Genomic DNA, 19,674 nt, shown 5'->3' on the forward strand with positions numbered 1-19,674 from the left:
ATTTTGCATGTGAGAAGGACATAAATTTGGGGCGGGGGGAGGGGGCAGAGCAGAATGCTGTGGACTGAATTTTTGTGTCTCTTGGCCATGTCAGGATACAGCAAAAAGCTAACTGTCTGCAAACCAGGAAGTAGGCTCTCAGCAGGAACCAAATTGGTTGTTGGCACCTTGATCTTGGACTTTCCAGCCTCCAGAATTGTGAGAAATAAATCTATGATTTTTAAGCCACCCAGTCTATGGTAATATAGGTATATACACAAAAAATTTGAAAAGGGTCTTGTAGAGATATTTGCATGCTTATGTTCATAGTGTCATTATTACAATAGCTAAGAGTTAAAAGCAACCCAGATGCCTGTTGATACATGAATGAACAAAATTGGCATATACATGCAGTGGAAAGCCTTAAAAAGAAATTCTGATACATGCTACAACACAGATGAACTTTAAGGATGTTATGCTAAGTGAAATAAGCTAGTCCACAAAAAGACAAATACTCTATGATTCCATTTATATAAGGTGCTTAGAGTAGTCAAATTCGTAAAGGGAGAAAGTTGAATGATGGTTACTGGGGGGGTGATGGGAGGAGGGAATGGGATGTCATTGTTTAATGGGTTTGAGTTTGAGGTTTTTTGTTGTTTTTGCTGCAAAAAGCATTATTGTTTCCATTTGGTACATGGTCAGGGTGGGGCTCTTGGGTGGTTGAAAGCTGCCTCGTGGCTGCACAGGGAGGCTCAGGCAGAAGCCCAGACACCAAGGGGGTGCCAGAGGGATCCCTTCAGAGGCTGCCGGGCTATGCAGACTTAGTCTTGCTTGAGGAGTGAGCCTTTCAAAGAGACCTTTGCCCAGCCTGGTGGCTGGCCAACCTGCGCAGGCAAGTCAGGTGGTCACCATCCTCCTGAGTTTCCCCTCCTCATCCAGGAAATGGTTCTCCAAAAAGTCTCAGACATGGGGGGTCTGCGTGGGCAGAACCCTGGCTTTCAGATCCCAAGGGGCCTGCTTCAGGTTCTTGTCTAGAACCCTGGAGTTTTTACCCCACTGATCTTGAGGCGGCTTCTGCACCTCCTGGAAGAGGGAGCTGATTTTTCATCTTCAAGAGATGCGAGGTGCCCACTTATGAAGGAAGTGGCCCAGGCCCTGCTGAGTCACATTCTAGCAGTTGAAATAGAAGCCCAGGAGAGGCAGGTATAGGAGGTACACAGGTAAATGTTGACCAGGAAGTTGAAGGTGGAATGATTCTTAGGAATCTCAGAACCTCAGTGGAATACTTCAGATGAATCTGGGCACTTGTGTTTAATAGCAGTAAGGAGTTAAGCTGGAAATGTGGTATTGGCTGATCCCACAGGTGGAGGATGGCAGAGAAGATGATTCCAACAATTGCAACTAGAAAAATGGGGGGCGCCTGGGTGGCGCAGTCGGTTAAGCGTCCGACTTCAGCCAGGTCACGATCTCGCGGTCCGTGAGTTCGAGCCCCGCGTCAGGCTCTGGGCTGATGGCTCGGAGCCTGGAGCCTGTTTCTGATTCTGTGTCTCCCTCTCTCTCTGCCCCTCCCCCGTTCATGCTCTGTCTCTCTCTGTCCCAAAAATAAATAAAAAACATTGAAAAAAAATTTAAAAAAAAAAAGAAAAAAAAAAAGAAAAATGGTATGGGGCCTTTCTGTCTACGTACATTGTTAAAGCAAGAGACAGATCCCCATGACCCTGGGCACACAGCCTGAGTTTCAGTTTTGAAAGTTATAAAGAATTTTGGAGATGGATGGTGGTGATGGTTCACAACAAAATGAATGTGCTTAATACCACTTAGCTGTACACTTAAAATAATGGTTAAGATGGCAAATTTATGTTATGTGTGTTTTACCACAATAAAAGTATCTCTGCTGTTCATAAAGCATATAATACAGACGTATCTTACCTCTGGTTGATGATGTTTTGAGACTTTAATATGTTTGGGTTTTCCTCAAGTTGCAGGTTTTTATAAATCATTAATAAATGTACAGAGATTATACTCCCATAATTGTAGAAACATTATTGATTATTAGAGAAAGCTCATTTATAGTATGTTTAAAGTTCCTTAGTACAGTACCAATGAATGTGAGAATGGCCTTGGAAAGGCAGTTTTGAAATTTTGCCTAATGTAATAGGATTTACTTACCTGTTTACTCTTAAGTTACTTTAATGTTGTTTCTGGAAATAATGAAAACCTATCACATTAATTGTTTTAATTTTGTTTAAATCATCCTCTCTGTTTTTCTTTTTAGTTTTTTTTTAAGATTTTATTTTTAAGGGGCACCTGGTTGACTCAGTCAGTTAAGTGTCTGACTTTGGCTTAGGTCATGATCTCATAGTAAATGTATTCAAGCCCCATGTTGGCTCTGTGCTGACAGCTCAGAGCCTGGAGCCTGCTTCGGATTCTGTGTCTCCCTCTCCGTCTACTCCTCCCCCACTCGTGCTCTGTCTCTCTCTCTCAAAAAAAATTTTTTTTTAATGTTTATTTTTAAGTAATCTCTACACCCAACATGGGGCTTGAACTCAAAACCTCAAAATTGATGGGGCGCCTGGGTGGCGCAGTCGGTTAAGCGTCCGACTTCAGCCAGGTCACGATCTCGCGGTCTGTGAGTTCGAGCCCCGCGTCAGGCTCTGGGCTGATGGCTCGGAGCCTGGAGCCTGTTTCCGATTCTGTGTCCCCCTCTCTCTCTGCCCCTCCCCCATTCATGCTCTGTCTCTCTCTGTCCCAAAAATAAATAAAAAACGTTGAAAAAAAAAAAATTAAAAAACAAAACAAAAAAAAAAAAACCCTCAAAATTGAGAGTTGTACCCTCCACTGACTGAGCTACCCAGGCACCTCTGTTTTCCTTTTAATAGACCCATTTAGATCACCATAAGAATGGATTTGAATGCCAATAAATCTGGTTTACCCTTAATTTTTTGGTGTTTTGTCTTATGTTCTAAATTTAGATATCCAAAGAGAAGAAGAAAAAGTAAAACGGTCAGTGAAAGATGCTGCCAAGAAGGGCCAGAAAGACGTCTGTGTAGTTTTGGCCAAGGAGATGATCAGGTCAAGGAAGGCTGTGAGCAAGCTCTATGCTTCCAAAGCTCACATGAACTCTGTGCTCATGGGGATGAAGAACCAGCTGGGTAAGATGGCCATTATCTGCAGCCTCCTCATTAATGCTGATGGCTCTTGCTACTTTTATTAGTACTGGCTGGATTTCTTGAATGGGAAGAACAGACTTCACTCTGGTTTTTATTCTTTATATTGTCTTGGTTGGAGTGTTACACAAATGCAAAATATAATTATTACTATCATTATTTTATGATTAATTTTCTTTTGCAGTGTTGTTGCAATAATGGCAAAATAAGCATATAAATCTTCTTTGCTTAGAATATTCTGCCTCATGTGAACAGTGTTATAAAGTGACCTGAGAGTTGAGTCGGAGGAGTAAGAAGTGAGCCTGTGCATTGGAGGAATAAGAAGAGAATTTTCTCTGTTCCGAGAGCAGAGTCACCCAAGGCAGAATGTTAAAATAGTCCAGGTCTGGGGCTCCTGAGTGGCTCAGTTAGTTAACCATTCAGTTCTTTTTTTTTCAAGTTTATGTTTATTTTGAGACAGAGAGAGGGAAAGCATGAGTAGGGGAGGATCAGAGAGAGGGAGAAACAGAATTCCAGGGCTCGAACTCATAAACCATGAGATCATGACCTGAGCCGAGATCAAGAGTCAGATGCTTAATAACTGACTGAGCCACCCAGGCACCCCTAAGCATCTAATTCTTGATCCCAGCTCAGTTCTTGATCTCAGGGTCGTGAGTTCAAGCCCTGTACGGAGTATGAAGCCTACTTTAGATAGATAGATAGATAGATAGATAGATAGATAATCACTCAATCCAAGTTTATCTTTGGCTTTAACCCCACCTCCTTTTCTGTCTTATCTCTGGCTCTCTACCTAATGCTTCCTTACATCTTAGGAATCTGCAAACTTGTAATGGGTATTCACACATGTGAGCTATCAGTTTAATTTCTAAAAATGTATTATAATATTTAAAATAAAAATAAACATAATTTAGTTTTCTTTTATTGTCCAGTGTAATACTGTTGTGATCTTTCACATGCATCTGTCTCTAGGCCAGTGACAGCTTGAGTCATAGGTTAAATTTACATCCAGTTGTTTTCTGTTTTTTAAATTTTTTTTATGTTTATTCATTTTTGAGGGAGACAGAGTCAGTGTGAGTGAGGGAGGGGGAGAGAGAGAGGGAGACACAGAATCTGAAGCAGGCTCCAGGCTCCAAACTGTCAAGCACAGAGCTCTATTCTGGGCTCAGACTCATGGACCGCAAGATCAGGACTTGGGCCAAAGTCAGACGCTTAACCATCTGAGCTACTCAAGCACCCCTAGTTTCTGTTTTTTAACTTAATTTCTGTTAAATTAAGAAGTCCTAACTCAGAATTATAGTTCCTTGAGAATGGCACCAAATGACTGTTAGATATTTAGACTTGAGTGTGGACTCAGAAATTACAGAGAAATTTTACACTAACGAACATTTTCAGGGGCTCCTGGGTGGCTCAGTCAGTTAAGTGATCGACTTCGGCTCAGGTCATGATCTCACGGTTTGTGGGTTTGAGGCCCGCGTCGGGCTCTGTGCTGTGACCCTGATGAGTTTATTTAAAATTTTTTCGGTATTTCCTTTTCTGAGTGAACATTAGAAAACATCTGGCTTATTCTCCCCACACCCCCCATAAAGCTCTGTATGCACAGCCGTTTTTGTTTCCCCAATTGCAAAGATGAAAGTACACAGGATAATGTAGATGTTTAAGTACCTGTCACCCGGAATGAATACAATTTGACATTTTGTTGTATTTGCTTCAGTTTTATATTCTAGAAGAAACAGTATTACTAAAGTTGAAGCTCCTTTAATACGTCTTCCCAGTTCCCTTCTCTCTCAACCACCCCATAATTAATCACTGTTATGAATCTTGATGTTGGTAGAAATGGTATTCCATATATACCATTCTGCCTTGTTGTTTTCCATTTATCATTGTGTTTTTGAAGCATACCCATAATGACATATTTTTTTTAACTAGTGGATGGTGTTTCATCAGATGGATGTATCACATTTTACTTTTCCTCCACTGATGGACATTTAGGCTGTTTTCAATATTTTGCTATTACAGTGCTGCTGTGAATGTCTTTTCTCTTTTGCCCATGTGTAAAGGTTTCTCTAGAACAATTTTATACTCAGAAGTAGAATTGCTGGGTTAAAAATAAGTGGGCTGAAATTTGCTACAATTGCAAAATTGTTCTCCAAAGAGGCTTTACTAATTTACATTCCCACAAGCAGTGGATGAGAGTTCCTTTTTCCATACCTTTTCACCAACCCTTGTCAGACTTTGTAATGTTTGAGAAGAAATGTTACCTTATTACAGCAGATAACATTTCTCTGGGAACTAGTGTACTTGATCACTGTCTTCTGTTTAGCTTTTCTTTCTGGTGTACTGATTCCTAAAGACCTTTTCAAGCAGGTAGAGCTCATAGGTAATCATCCACATGAAAAATCTCTTCTCCTGTAGCATGTACTTTCAGTAGTAAACAGAAGCTCTTGAATGTACTGCACAGAAGTCAGAGCTTGTTATCCTTTAAATATACACCCATAACAATATATTTTGTTTGTTTCAGATACATATTATTTGTGGTTTTCTCAACTGGAAAGTAAAATATTTGCTGGTTGTTTTTTTTTTTAAATTAGAGCACACGTGCACAAGTGGGGGAGAGGGGCAGAGGTAGAGAGAATCCTAGCAGGCTCTGCATTCCATGCACAGCCCAACTTGGAGCTCTGTCCCACGACCCCAGGATCATGATCTGAGCTGAAATCAAGAGTTGGATGCTCAACCAACCACGCTAGCCAGGCGCCCCCTGTTTGGTCTTTAAATGAGTCAGAGTGCCCTAAGACTCCGTTCTAGATCCTCTGCTGTTTTCCATATTCACTCTCTTCCCCCAGGTGGCCTTATCTAATGTCATGCCTCAAAATACTGCTTTCCACATTTTTATCTTCACACCTGACTTTGTCACCTAGGGTGTGGGTGGCATCTCCACTTATATCTTAATGGTTATGTCAGAATTACTACACCTGCACAGAAATCTTGTCTGGTCCTACTTCATCTGTATCTGCATCTACTCCCTTGTATTTCCCCCTGGGGAACCTAAGACCCCACACAGTTTCATCTGTAAATATTTCCACATGGATTCCTAAAAGACAAGGGTGCTGTCCCTTCAGTTCCCTGGTCTTTTAGTTCTTGGATGTGTTCATGAGATCATTTCCTTTCCACTGTATTTTCTCTTTCTTTCTGGAAGCAGAAGATTTTGTTAGACTTCCCAGACTGATCCTTTAATTTTCTTACCTTTCCTGTTTTCCATTTTGAAAATAATAATAGCACCTTCCTCATAGAGTAGTTGTGAGGCTTATCAAGCAACGCCTGGTGTGTGGTGATTGCTCTATATGTAGCTCAAAATATGATCACTGTCACCAATTTTGTTGTTGTGTTTCACTTTCTGAGAAATTTCCTTAACTTTATTTCCCATTTCTTCTCTCAAATTCTTCATTTTGGCTATCTGAATTTTAATTTACAGAAGAGTTCTCTGATTTTTTTTGAAATCATCCTGTTCTGGGGCGCCTGGGTGGCACAGTCGGTTAAGTGTCTGACTTCAGCCAGGTCACGATCTCGCAGTCCGTGAGTTCGAGCCCCGCGTCAGGCTCTGGGCTGATGGCTCGGAGCCTGGAGCCTGTTTCTGATTCTGTGTCTCCCTCTCTCTCTGCCCCTCCCCCGTTCATGCTCTGTCTCTCTCTGTCCCAAAAATAAATTAAAAAACGTTGAAAAAAAAAATTTGAAATCATCCTGTTCTTATTTCATGAACACTTCTTTCTGAAATGTTCTAGTGTTCCTTGAACTGTTTGTCAGAGCTCCTTCTCACCACCCTCTTCTTCTCTATCTCTCTTCTTTTTTAAGAAAGAAAAGGAGAGGGTGGGGATGGTGGGGAGGCTGGATTAAGTGTAGGCAGCATGAGAAACTTCCCCAGTATTCTCGGGCAGACAAAGCTACCAAGAGTGAAATGATAATTCTTTAATAAATCCATTTTTTAGCCCCTATTATGTGGCAGATGTATTGCTGGGCACCAGGGATAGTCAACATTATAGGCACAGTCATTGCCCTTTAGGTATGGGATGAAAGCAGCTAATCTGTAAATTTAATAAAAATACCTAAAAAATAATAAATTTAATAGTCAAGTAAGTGATACTTCTCTTGCAAACTGTGATAAGCACCAGGAGACTGGAAAAGGGAACCGGAGTGGAGAATGGCTCCTTTCAGGGACCAACAATACTGAAGGACGACATGGGTGCTCCAACCTGAGTGCCAGGCAGCTCGTAGGAGAGCCCTGGGGCCAAGAAGAACTGCACATTTAGGAAGTTCCTGGAGGTTGGGGTGCAGGAGAACATGGAGGAGGGATGGCCGGAGAGGCTGAGCAGGGAGGTGAGGAAGACAGTTTTTACAGCCGTCAGGAGAGCAAGGGTTTTCAGAGACAAGCTCAGATTGAGATCGCTGTAGGGGTGGCACAGATAAACTGCAGGACGAGTTCAGAGGAAAAGTATTCTGGGGCGAATCAGAGGCATCTCAGTTCATGGATTAGGGTGCACAAAGGCACAGATGAAATACTTCAGGCTGTGTTCAGCAAAGAGTACATGTTTCAGTTTGACAAGAGCACATTAAGTGGGGCAGTGGGAGGTAGAGCTCCAAAGGTAATTTGGAGTCAGTTTTGTAAGTTAAGCAAGGACTTATCATTCCATTTTGTAGGCAGTAGAGTGCCGTGCACATTGTGAGCACAAACTGTAGGTGCAGCAAGGGACTGGCACAGCAGGATGGCAGGCGGGGGACCTGAGTGGCCATGGGCAGGACCTGAGTAGCTTAGTCAAATGAGATGCATGGAAGAGAGGACACTGGGAAGTTTTAGTCTGGATGCAGAGTAAATGGATGTAGTCAGGGTACCAATAAGCTGGAAATGCTTTAAGACCTTGAACCTGAAAAGAATGCAGGGTCATTAAAAGACACTGGAAACTGAGAGAAGGGAAGCGGTCCTAAAGAGAGAACAGAGCTTCTATGTGGGGCTGTCCAGACTGACTCCAGGAGGATCATCACCCTGCTTCTAAGTACTTAAGCACCAGGCTGGTGGGAGGAAGCCCTGGGGAGGTTGTTGAGAGGCCTTATAGTAGGATGTTCCTGCTGGCAAATTAAATACAGCAGAGAAGGGTGGCACTGAGGACAGAGCAGGAGGGAGGAGTCTGTATTTTGGAATGAGAAAAGAGAAAACTAGAAATACTATAATGAGAGTTCCTAAGATTTGGGTCTTGCCCTCAATGTCTGCCCCCCTTCTATCCTAGCCTGTTGTTGCTTTGAAAAGCCACCATTTGATGAAGTCACTTTCCTCAAGATCTTCAGCTAAAATGCAGATATCCCTGGGAAGGGTAACATGTTAAGCCTTGTCAGCTATTAATACGTTATGATTAGATGCTTTCCAAGTGATAGCTTTCTGACAGCAGCTTCTTGCAGAATAAGACAGATGATGAGTATGCTTTAAAAGGGGGAGTAAGTTAAGAGAAAGTTTCAAAGGTGAGACAGGAAATAGAATTACCATATGATTCAGAAATAATGTCTCTGGGTATATACCCAAAATAATTGAAAATAGGGACTCAAACAGATATTTGTACATCCATGTTCATAGTCACATTATTGACAATAGGCAAAAGGTAAAGGTAACCCAAGTATCCGTTGAAGGATGAATAGATAAAATGTGGTATATATACACACAATATTATTCAGCCTTAAAAGGAAAAAAATGATGGGGCCCCTGGGTGGCTGAGTTGGTTGAGTGTGCAACTCTTGATTTTTGATCAGGTCATGAACTCATGGTTCGTGGGATCGAACCCTGTCAGGCTCTGTGCTGTTAATGCAGAGCCAGCTTGGGATTCTCTCTCCCCCTCTCTTTGCTCCTCCCCTGCTCGCACTCTCTCTCACTCTCAAACTTTAAAAAAAAAAAAAAAAAAAAAGGAAGGAAGGAAGGAAATGCTGACACTTTGTTACAATGTGGATAAACCTTGAAGGCATTATGCTAAGTGAAATAGGCCTGTCCCAAAAGGACAGATAACTATGATTCCACTTACATGAGGTGCCTAGAATAGTCAGATCCACGGAGACAGAAAGTACACTGGTGGTTGCCAGGAGTTGGAAGGAGGGGAAGTGAGAAGTTGAGAGTTTCAACAAGTTGTTCCCCAGGTGCCATCATTCTATGTAATTGAAAATTTGGGGAGAACTAGTTTCTATTTGTTAAAGTCCCTCCCCTTCTTTTTGCCATATGAAATTGGTTGATTTTATTTATTTCCATAAAGAAACGCTCTGGAATTTTTATGGTCAGTACAAGAAAGGAATAACACATTTCTGATCTAAATATGTCACTATATGTAGAGGCATTTGAGTCTTTATTAACCACCTCAGTGTTGCTTGCTGTTAAGACGTGAATATGTTTAACATTTTTTAAAATCCAGTTTGAATATCATAGTTTTGCTTGTTGTCTTCTAAATGCATTCATTGGTTTATTCAGCATTTGAGAGTCAGCTGTGTCAGGCACAATGGAAGGCACTGGGAATAAAATCATGAGTCCACCTCCAAATAAAAAAGATATCTTGTCCTCTCTTGGGCAGCACATATCACCATTCTTGGTGACTTTAATGAGAAGATTCAGTGGTCTGTGCAGAAGGATGGTATGCAAATTCATGAAGCATACTGTTAAAAAAAGAAATCCATCCATTAGGTCTCCACTCTCTAGAGCTGTTAGTGGGGCCCTGCCCTGCATATTGAGGGAGGAGCATACAGAGACCTTGCAGCTGGAGGAGCCTGGAATGCTGGAAAAACAGCAGGAAGGTCTGGCGGTGGGCTGGGGAGGGACTAGCAGAAAGAGCTATAACCAGGCAATGAGACTCATGTCATGATCCCTTCCCGTGTGACTTTGCTCTTTCTAATTTTAAATGTCAGGTAGCTTTTATAATGCTAACCTCTTGTTTTCTGTATCATTTTAACCTTTTTGGAGATTCTTTTTTTATTGTGAAATATGTATAGCTAAAAAATCTTCTGTGCTCTGCCTGTTCACTCCTTCCTCCCACCCCAAGCAGCCATTGATCTTTTTACTGTCTCCGTAGTAGCCTTTTCCAGAATGTCATATAGTTGGACTGATACAATGTGTTAAGTAAGCCTTTTAGATTTGTTTCTTTCATTTAGTAATATGCATGTAAGTAAATTTCCTTCATTTTTTTTTTAAGGTTTACTTATTTGAGAGAAAGAGCACGGTGGGGGAGAGGCAGAGAAAGAGGGAGACACAGAATCCAAAGCAGGCTCTAGGCTTCGAGCTGTCAGCACAGAGCCCCATGCAGGGCTCAAACTCAAAAACTGTGAGATCATGACCTGAGCCAAAGTCGGATGCCCAACTGATTGAAGCACGCAGGTGCCCCAGTTACCTTCATTTTTTTAATGGCTTGAGAGCTTTTTTTAACATTGAATATTCCCTTGTATATACCACGCTTTATTTGCTCCATTATTGTTGTTCATTTGCAAGCAACATCTTGGTTGCTTCTAAGTTTGGGCAATAATGAAGAAAGCTGTCAATCTGCAGGTTTTTGTGTAGACATACGTTTCAGCTCATTTGGGTAAATACCAAGGAGCACATATATAAGAGTAGGTTTAATTTTGTAAGAAACTGCCAAATTGTCTTCCAAAGTGGCTGTACCATTTTGCATTCCCACCAGCAGTTGCTGTTGCTCCACATCCTCACCAGCGTTGAGTGTTGTCAGTGTTTTGGATTTTGACATTTTAATAGATGTGTAGTGGTATCTCCATGTTTTAGTTTGCAATTTCCTAATGATATGTTGATCATCTTTTCGTGTAGGGTTTGCGGGGTTTTTGCCATCTTTTTTGGTGAGGTATCTGTTTAGGTCTTTGCCCATTTTTAATCGGATTGTTCATTTTCTTACTGAGTTTTAAGAGTTCTTTGCATACATTGGATAAACATTCCTTTCTCATTTGTTTTTTGCAAATATTTTCTTCCAGCTTATGGCCTACTTCTCATTCTGCTGTAGGGGTGACTTATTATAAAACAGTTTTTATCTTCCTCACATGCTTCTTTCCTTGTGGAACATAGAAAGTACATTTTAGTTTTTAGTCTTTTATTTTTCTCTGTATATTCATCTTCTTTGTTTTGAGTTTCCATTGTAGCATTGGCCTTTTAAAAATCTACTTCCCCCAATCCTGATTGGCAATCAAATTAAAGTCTTTTGGGATTAGTTTTATTTCTAAGTTTATTTTTGCTTCTTCTTTTCCCACTATACTCTTCCTTTTCTTCTTCTTCTTCTTCTTTTTTTTTTGTTTGTTTATTTTGAGAGAGAGAGAGAGAGAGAGAGCAGGAGAGGGGCAGAGAGAGAGGGAGACGCAGAGCTCGAACTCCCAAACCATTAGATCATGACCTAAGCCAAAATCAAGAGTCAAGATGCCCAACCAACTGAGCCACCCAGGCGCCTCTCTTGTTTCTTTTAACAATCAGAAATTCATACCCTTTTCAAAGTACAAATGTTTTAGTATTTAATACTTATCACACCAGTTTTTTTCTTTAGCTCCCATCTTTTTATTTTTATTTTTTTACTAATTCAACTCAAAAAAGTTTATTGAACACATGTCATGTTCAAGCACTCTCTGTGGGAAACTCAGCATGTAAATTAGGATAAAACATGGGCCTGTGTAGACATCAGACTTTATAGTTCAAAAAGAACTATATGGAATAAACTTTATTTTTGCCCTTCTTTCCCTCACTTACCTTTTTACAATAACCAATAGTAACTTTAATATTTTAAAACTTTTGTATCATTATAGTGGCATATATAATTTATTTCATCCATACAGATTCTTGATATTTCTGCTGTTATATATACTAATCTTAATCTTAATAGATCAGTATTTCACTTCCCCATTCCAATGTTAAGGAGAAATGAAGAATTCTCTGCAACTAACAAACTTCCTTACTCCTTTAGAAAAATCGCAAACTGGTGTGTATGTCACCCAGACATTTCCCTGGTCACTCTTGTTTCCTTGCCTCTTCTTTTCCCTTACATGTGAGAGCTGCCTAGAGTCTGGATTCAGATGGGTAAATTTTTAGTAACTCGTGGCTTAGCCAGGCACTGCAGTGCTCAGGTGGTCTCTGTGCCAGTTTTGTTGGACAGCTCAGAACTTTAAGTCTCATGATATTGCAAAAAAGATTTGGAAGGCTGCCATATCTTTGACATGTTAAAGATGTGTGTGTGGTGGTGGGTAGGGTGCAGGGCAGAGGGATGATCATTTGCTATTACCATGATTTCTTATATAGAAGTGTGTATATGATCAAACTACAGAAAATGTTTCCGTAGCAAGGAACTGTAACCGCCATACAGCAACACGTAGACTATGTATCTCATCCTGATTTCTCTCATTTTCCTGAGGACTAGTGACAGGGCCCTCAGAGAGCCGCAGCCATCCGTAGGCTGGTGTATGGGGAACACTAGTTGTGTATAGCCTAAAGTGTTGTATTTTCCAGTGTGGCCCTGGCAAGATCTAGAGCTGTTCCTCCCGTGTGACTTGTCCTGGTATCACAGTCATTCCTAGTGGGCTTCCTTCCCTAAAGCTCAGATGCACGCCTTCAGGCTGCTTTCCACATCAGCCGGATGGTGTGCATGCTCAGAGTTTGTACCTGTTGTAGCTAAAGTGTACGGTTTAGAAAAGTCAGTCTCTTGGTCAACTAGCATAGTAATGTAGGTTCACAGATAGTTTTGGGAGTTTACCTACTACTGTTCTCTTTTATTAGAATAGCTTATAATTTGACTATCACTCTTTTTTTGTTGTTGTTAATTAGGCTTCACACCTGCCACAGAGTGTGGGGCGAGGCTTGAGCTCATGACCGTGAGATCAAGACCTGAGCTGAGATCAAGACTCAGATGTTTAACCACCTGAGCTACCTAGGCGCACCTGACTGTCATGCTTTATTCCCAATCCTGTGTCACATTCTGTTGAACGATCCTGTTCCTTTTCCTTTTCAGCGGTTTTGCGAGTGGCCGGTTCCCTACAGAAGAGCACAGAAGTGATGAAGGCCATGCAGAGCCTTGTGAAGATCCCAGAAATCCAGGCCACTATGAGGGAGCTATCCAAAGAGATGATGAAGGTGACCTGGGGCCAACTCTGCATCCTATTCCAAACAGTTAGCAGTCACTTCCAGCAGAGCAGGGGGCTGGGGCTGGGTGGGAATGGACGGACCACTGTTGCTGGACAGAAATGATTTTGAAGACCGAGGAGCAGCTGTTAGCACTGGTTGAAACTGTCTGAACTGAGCATGGCAGAGGATGGGTCAGATTGCCAGTGTTCCTTAGAAGAAGTGAAAGTATACCCAAGGCTCAAGGGGAGGTGGAAGATTCAGGGAGCTAGAGTTTCCAGGCTCCAACATGAGCAGGGAGACCGAAAGAAACCAGGGTCTTCCTCAGGGGAGTATTAGTGACGCTGGGGAGGGAAGTCGTTCCAGACCAGGAATTGGCAAACCTTTTCTATAAAGGGCTAGATAATAAAATGTATTTTATATTTTATGGGCCATACATTTCTGTTGTAACTACTCAACTCTGCTTTGTAGCACAAAAGCAGCCATAGATAATATAAACAAATGAGCATGACTGTGTCAAAGTAAAACTTTACACAGGCAGTGGACTGGATTTGGCCCACACTCTGTGCAGTTTAATGTCCCCTATTTTAGGCCAGAAGAGGAGAGACTGAGAACCGAAAGCAGTAAGTACCTGCCACCCCCAGGATCAGGGCCTGGAGAGGACCTATACCGGTGGCCTTCAGACAGGGAGGGACAAGGCTCAGAAGAGCACGGTTACTGAGTTCCCTGCCAGCCAGTGGTACGTCACACGTGCTGTCCTATAGAGTCCTCCCAGTGACCCTGTGGGGGAGATATTTTTTTTACCCTATTTTACACAGGAGGAAATTGAGTCTTCAAATTGCCAGGTAATTTACCTAAGTGGCCTTGGTCGTAAGTGACAGATCTGGGCTTGGAGCACAGATGTCTGACCTTACTGCTTGAGCTGCCTCAGAAATGGTGGTAGGAAGTATCTCAGACAGGTGTGTTTCACACTTTTGACTTGTGACCTAAGAGCCAACATTGTATACCTCAGCTTGTGCATAGAAATTGCGTTTCTTCTTCCTAGGGAATTTCATTTATGAACTTGAATTATATGCAGGACTCTGAGGCATGGGGGAGAGGAACTGGAGAAAACTGATAGAACAGCAACATATAAAGCTCAGAACCTAGGTCTTTGGGATGAGAAATCCTTGGGCAGTAGTAGGAAGGAGGGACCAGGGTCAGGAGTGTGTGTCCTTTAAAAGTGGTACATGGATCTTTTTTCCCAAGTTGTGATGACTGTCCGTCTAGAACAGGATAACAGGGTAATTCTTGGAATGACTTTAGGCCCGCTAAATTCTAAATTTGTGACCACTAGGATCTGAGTGGAAGCCCCTTCAAGGACCTGGGGTCTTTTCCACAGTGGTTTCTGAATAGTGAAAGGAGTATAGATTTGGAGGAAGGCCTGCATGTAGTAGATAATAGTTACTGAGGTCACTCCAGGATATACATCCCCAAGTACAAACTGAAGCCTGTGGTAGGGGCCCAGCTCCTCGAGGGCAAAGACATGATATTAGTTATTCCATTTGTCCCAGCCCCTGTCCTTTGTGTGGCACAGAGTAGGTATTTTGTGAATGGTTGCTGATTGAATAGGTGGATAAATGAATGAATAACAGCTTCTGCCTCCAGGATGTGGAAGGCTGTTACAGTCAGGATTCCAGGAGGCTCGTGTAACTAGTTAACCAGCATGTACTACACCTCTTTTCAGTAGTAGCCTCCAGCACTGAGATGACATCCATTCATTCAGGCCATTGAATTGAATCTGAATTGAATCTGTTTATTCATTTTGGTTGAGAGGAAAGGATCTGAGAATGGGTAGAATATGGTTATTCTGATTCATGTTATTAGGAGTCACTTGAGTGTTCTGGCAGCACAAAGGCAGGCAGGAGAGAGGGCTTGCTTTTACATCTGATAGCATCAGTGTAGGTAATGAGAGTCATGCTCTGCCAAGTGCAGGGAACCAGGGCTGGAGCTGTCACAGGTGACCTTCTGCTCCTTGAATCACTGGATTAGGTACAAAGCAAGGGGCTCAGCAGTTGCAAGTGGCAAAGCAGTTAGGATTTTTCTCTATAGACAGCTTCTCAGAAGCCTGAACCCTTGCTTTCTTTCTGCCTCTCCGTCCCTTCCCACCTCTTCTCCCCAGGGGGCCTCTTTCTGACATTGGAGGATGCTGTTCTGACCTTTTACTTCAAAACCAAACAAAAAACAGTCAGTAGGGTCCTAGTTGGGAGCTGAGGACAGTGCTTGGCAAGGAAGACTGCTGGTCTGGCAAGATCTAGAGCTAGAACAGTTTCCTTTTTTTTTTTTTTTTTTTAATGTTTTATCTATTTAAGTGTGGGGCTCGAACTCACGACCCAGAGATCAAGAGTCGCACACTCTTCCAACTAAGCCAGCCAGGCGCCCTGAGAACAGTTTTCTTGTGTGCCATACTGGAGCCCTGCTACCTCAAGGACAAAGGAAGCTGAGTGGCTGGCTTCAGGCTTCCAAGCAGAAGGCTTCCAGTAGAGTCTGGGCATTACCTTGTTGGGTCCAGAAATGCTGTCTGATCAATTCTGTCAGGAATGGAGGATGAGGCTCTGGTGAATTGATTGATCCTTGCCAGACCCCCTGGACTGGCCCTACACCAGCAGCTGTGACCTGGACGTGCTCAAGTACTCTTCAGGCCTTTTTAGGGTTCCGTGGAGCCCCACTCTGCTCTTGGTACTTGTTATCATAGTGCCCACTAAGACTCCACTCAGCTTTCACACTGTGTTTCAAGTCCGGTGCTCACGGACTCTGCTTACAACATTAGGGCTCATGCTTCCCAAGACAGCTCAGGGCACACTCACTTTCAACAAGTTTTTCCCCAAGTGCCATCATTACCGTCTGGGTTACTGTGAGAGGCTCCATTGACAGAGGCCCCCGTCCAACCTTGGTGCTGAATCTGGGAAGTTTCCCTATGGCCGTTGCCTTTCTTCAGAGAGGACAGACAGCATCCTTGTTTCTCATGACCATCTGTCTTGAGTGTTCACCCTCATAAGGGTGGTCTGGACTTACAGACACTAGAGCTCAGGTGGAACTGGACCCACAGATGTTTCTGTGAGGAACATTTTTACCAGTTGAGGGACGTGATGTGATTTTTTCTGTGTTTAGGCTGGCATCATAGAAGAAATGTTAGAGGATACTTTTGAAAGCATGGATGATCAGGAAGAAATGGAAGAAGCAGCAGAAATGGAAATTGACAAAATTCTGTTTGAAATCACAGCAGGTATGTCCTGAGACTCTTCGACTTTCTCCCCTCCGTTTATGGTCATTCTTCTTGCATTCACTAAATTACCTAGTACCTTTTTCTTTATGACTCTAAATGCAATGCAGTGACTCTTTATGCAAGTTAGCTATATAGATATTGTGCTTATTTTTCAAGATCTTTTAAAAATGCAAAGAGTTTTAAAAATTCCTAAAGTTTTCAGAATGGTGAGGAGAAACTGCTCTCACAACACTGCTGTTGGGAGCTTAAATTTCTTTCTTTTTTTTTTTTTTTAATGTTTTATTTATTTTTGACAGAGACAGAGCATGAGCGGGGGAGGGTCAGAGAGAGAGGGAGACACAGAATCCGAAGCAGTCTCCAGGCTCTGAGCCATCAACACAGAGCCCGATGCAGGGCTCGAACTCACAGACCGCGAGATCATGACCTGAGCCGAAGTCGGACGTTCAACCGACTGAGCCACCCAGGCGCCCCAGGGGAGCTTAAATTTCTATAGACTTTCTTGAAAGCAATTAGGCAGTAGCTGTCAAAAGCCATCAACCTGACAGACTGATTTCTGGGAGTTTATTTTAAACTAGTAATTAAGGATGTGCTGAAAGATTTAACTCAAGGAAGTCTGTTGTAGCATTATTTATCATATTGAAAAGTTTGAAATAACCTAAATGGATACTAATAGAATACTGGTTGAATTACATCTGTTTTAATGGAATACTTTATAGCTGTGATAGTGTGGAAATACGTTCATTGACATGGAAAGACATTCACAATATAATGTGTGAGAAGAGCCTTGTTATTGAAATATATGCTCGTGTGTAAAAAACATGTCTATAAGAAAAGACTGGAAAGAGGATGAACAAAAACAGTCATCTGTGAAAAATGGTTAATGAAGTTTTAAGCTTTATTTTTACTTCTGGAGTTTGGGTTTTATGTTTAACAAAAAAATTTGTGAGATTTAATTTTTATCTGTTTTAAAATTATTTAATTATTTGTTTTTAAATTGTTGGGAAAGACTAGTTCCTCCAGGAAAACCTTTTGTGGAAGGTTAAAAACAGTTTAGTTTTACTGAGAGACATGTAACATCTTCATGAATCTTGAAACTTAAGTATTCAATAGTGTTTAGGAATTTAGAACAAGAGTGGCAGTACCAAATTTCTTAAAACCCGAATCCTCCGTTATTATGACCTGGGTATCATCACAAGTTGGCGTTTGCACTTTTGTCACAGTGAGCAAACCCGCCCGCGAACAGCTTGTTTTATTGCCCCTTTTCTGTTTCTTGTTAGGCTCTTCAGGTACGAAAGGCAGAGAGGATAAGGGACCACTTCTTTAAAATGATAATTTATTCATTTGTTTGCTGTTTCTTTTCAGGGGCCTTGGGCAAAGCACCTAGTAAAGTGACCGACGCCCTTCCGGAGCCTGAACCTTCAGGAGCCATGGCTGCATCAGAAGATGAGGAGGAAGAAGAGGCCCTGGAGGCCATGCAGTCCCGTCTGGCCACACTCCGCAGCTAGTGGCTGCCCAGCTGGGCCCTCAGGCTCTTTCACAGCCCACCTACTGGGAGTGGGCACACTCCTCTGAAGCAGTCACCATGTTATGTATCTCTTGCACTACACCTCTGAGGCACTTTTATTCTGAGAAGGTTCTCTGCTCATATCTCTTCACTTTGCAGAGGTTTGGGGATCTCAATGGGATTGTCCTTGAGAGTTGGGGTTATAAATGCATCATTTTCAGGGGTATAAATAGAAGCATCCTTTGTGGGGGGAGGGCAAAGGAATCTGAACTTCATGCGATGCATCATTTTCAGGAGCATAAACAGAAGTATCTTTTGGAGGGAAAGGCAAAGGAATCTGTCTTCTCCCGAAGCACTTCTGAGGATAGAGTTGGCCTGAATGTTGAGGACTCTCCATTTTTTTGTCTCTAAACACTATATAAAATGGATTTTAATAAATTTTTGCTTTAACACTTGGTCTCATCGTAGATTGTCATGTGCAGTGAATTTTCAAGGTGTTTGCGGTCTCAGATTATATGTTGGCCTTGGAAAGAGAGAAGGTGCTATAGCCAGTCATATGGGACATGGAAGCCCAGCAGAAGAGGCTTCTGCTCCGTGGATGCTGCTCCCCAGCTTTCACAGATGTGGTGTGGGAGCGACGCTTCTGCTTTGTCATCTGTTTAACCAAAAGGATCCTCAAGAATTGTGACTCCTTGTCCTGTTGGCCGGATGGCTGTATTATGTCCTGACAGGTGTGCATATGTAGTTTGCTTCCCTTCCTTCCCAATGCACGTTGGACCCAGAGCAGACAGCTGTGAGATTAGGACTTTCACCGTCCAGCTGCTTTTCTCTGCTGCTTTTCTCTGCTGCTGCTGCTGCTGCTGCTGTTTGTTGTTCAACTCATTTGGGTAAATACCAAGGAACACAATTGCTGGATCACTGGTAAGACCATATCTGGTTTTGTAAGAAACTGCCAAACTGTCTTCCAAAGTTGGCTGTACCATTTTGCATTCCCACCAGCCATGACTGAGAGTTCCTAGTGCTCCACATCCTCGTGAGTAGTTGATGTTGTCAGTGTTTTGGATTTTGACCATTCTATCAGGTATGTAGTATTATCTCACTGTTGTTTTAATTTGCAATTCCCTAGTGATTTATGATGTTAAACATTTTTCCATGTGCTTTTCTGCCATTTGTGTATCTTTTTGGGTGAGGTGTTTAGGTCTTTGCTCATTTTCAATTGGGTTGTCATTGTTGAGTTTGAAGAGTTCTTTGCATAACAGTCCTATCTCAGATATGTCTTTTATAGATATTTTCTCCCAGTCTAAGGCTGGTCTTCTCACTCCTTCACATTGTCTTTCACGGAGTGGTTTTCAGTCTTAATGAAGTCCAGCTTTCCAATGATTTCTTTCATGATCATGCCTTTGGTGTTAGATTTTAAGTCATGATCATACCCATGATCACCTAGGTTTTCTCCAAAATTCTTCCAGGAATTTAATGTTTTACATTTAGGTTTTGATCCATTTTGATTTAATTTTTGTGACGTGTGTAAGGTCTGTGTCTAGATTTATTTTTTTGCATGTTGATGTCCAGTTTTGGCACAATTTGCTGAAAAGACAATTTCTGCTGCATTATATTGTCCTTACTCCATTTTCAAAGATCAGTTGGCCAT

At 42.1% G+C, this 19,674-nt stretch overlaps 1 protein-coding gene across 1 annotated transcript in view; it reads left to right on the forward strand.

The window, feature by feature from the left end:
• The window catches only part of CHMP3 (charged multivesicular body protein 3), a 52,520-nt gene extending 34,042 nt beyond the window's left edge, over nucleotides 1-18,478 (forward strand). Inside the window, exons 3-6 of the mRNA XM_060655883.3 lie at nucleotides 2,952-3,131; nucleotides 13,148-13,269; nucleotides 16,408-16,522; nucleotides 17,885-18,478. Of these exons, the coding sequence (XP_060511866.1) occupies nucleotides 2,952-3,131; nucleotides 13,148-13,269; nucleotides 16,408-16,522; nucleotides 17,885-18,027 (560 nt within the window). The 3' untranslated portion in view covers nucleotides 18,028-18,478. The remainder of the gene's footprint in view (nucleotides 1-2,951; nucleotides 3,132-13,147; nucleotides 13,270-16,407; nucleotides 16,523-17,884) is intronic.
• The last annotated feature ends 1,196 nt before the right edge of the window (nucleotides 18,479-19,674 follow it).

The sequence above is a fragment of the Panthera onca genome, chromosome A3 (genome assembly GCF_046562875.1).
Source record: "Panthera onca isolate mPanOnc1 chromosome A3, mPanOnc1 haplotype 2, whole genome shotgun sequence".
Classification (NCBI taxonomy): Eukaryota; Metazoa; Chordata; class Mammalia; order Carnivora; family Felidae; genus Panthera; species Panthera onca.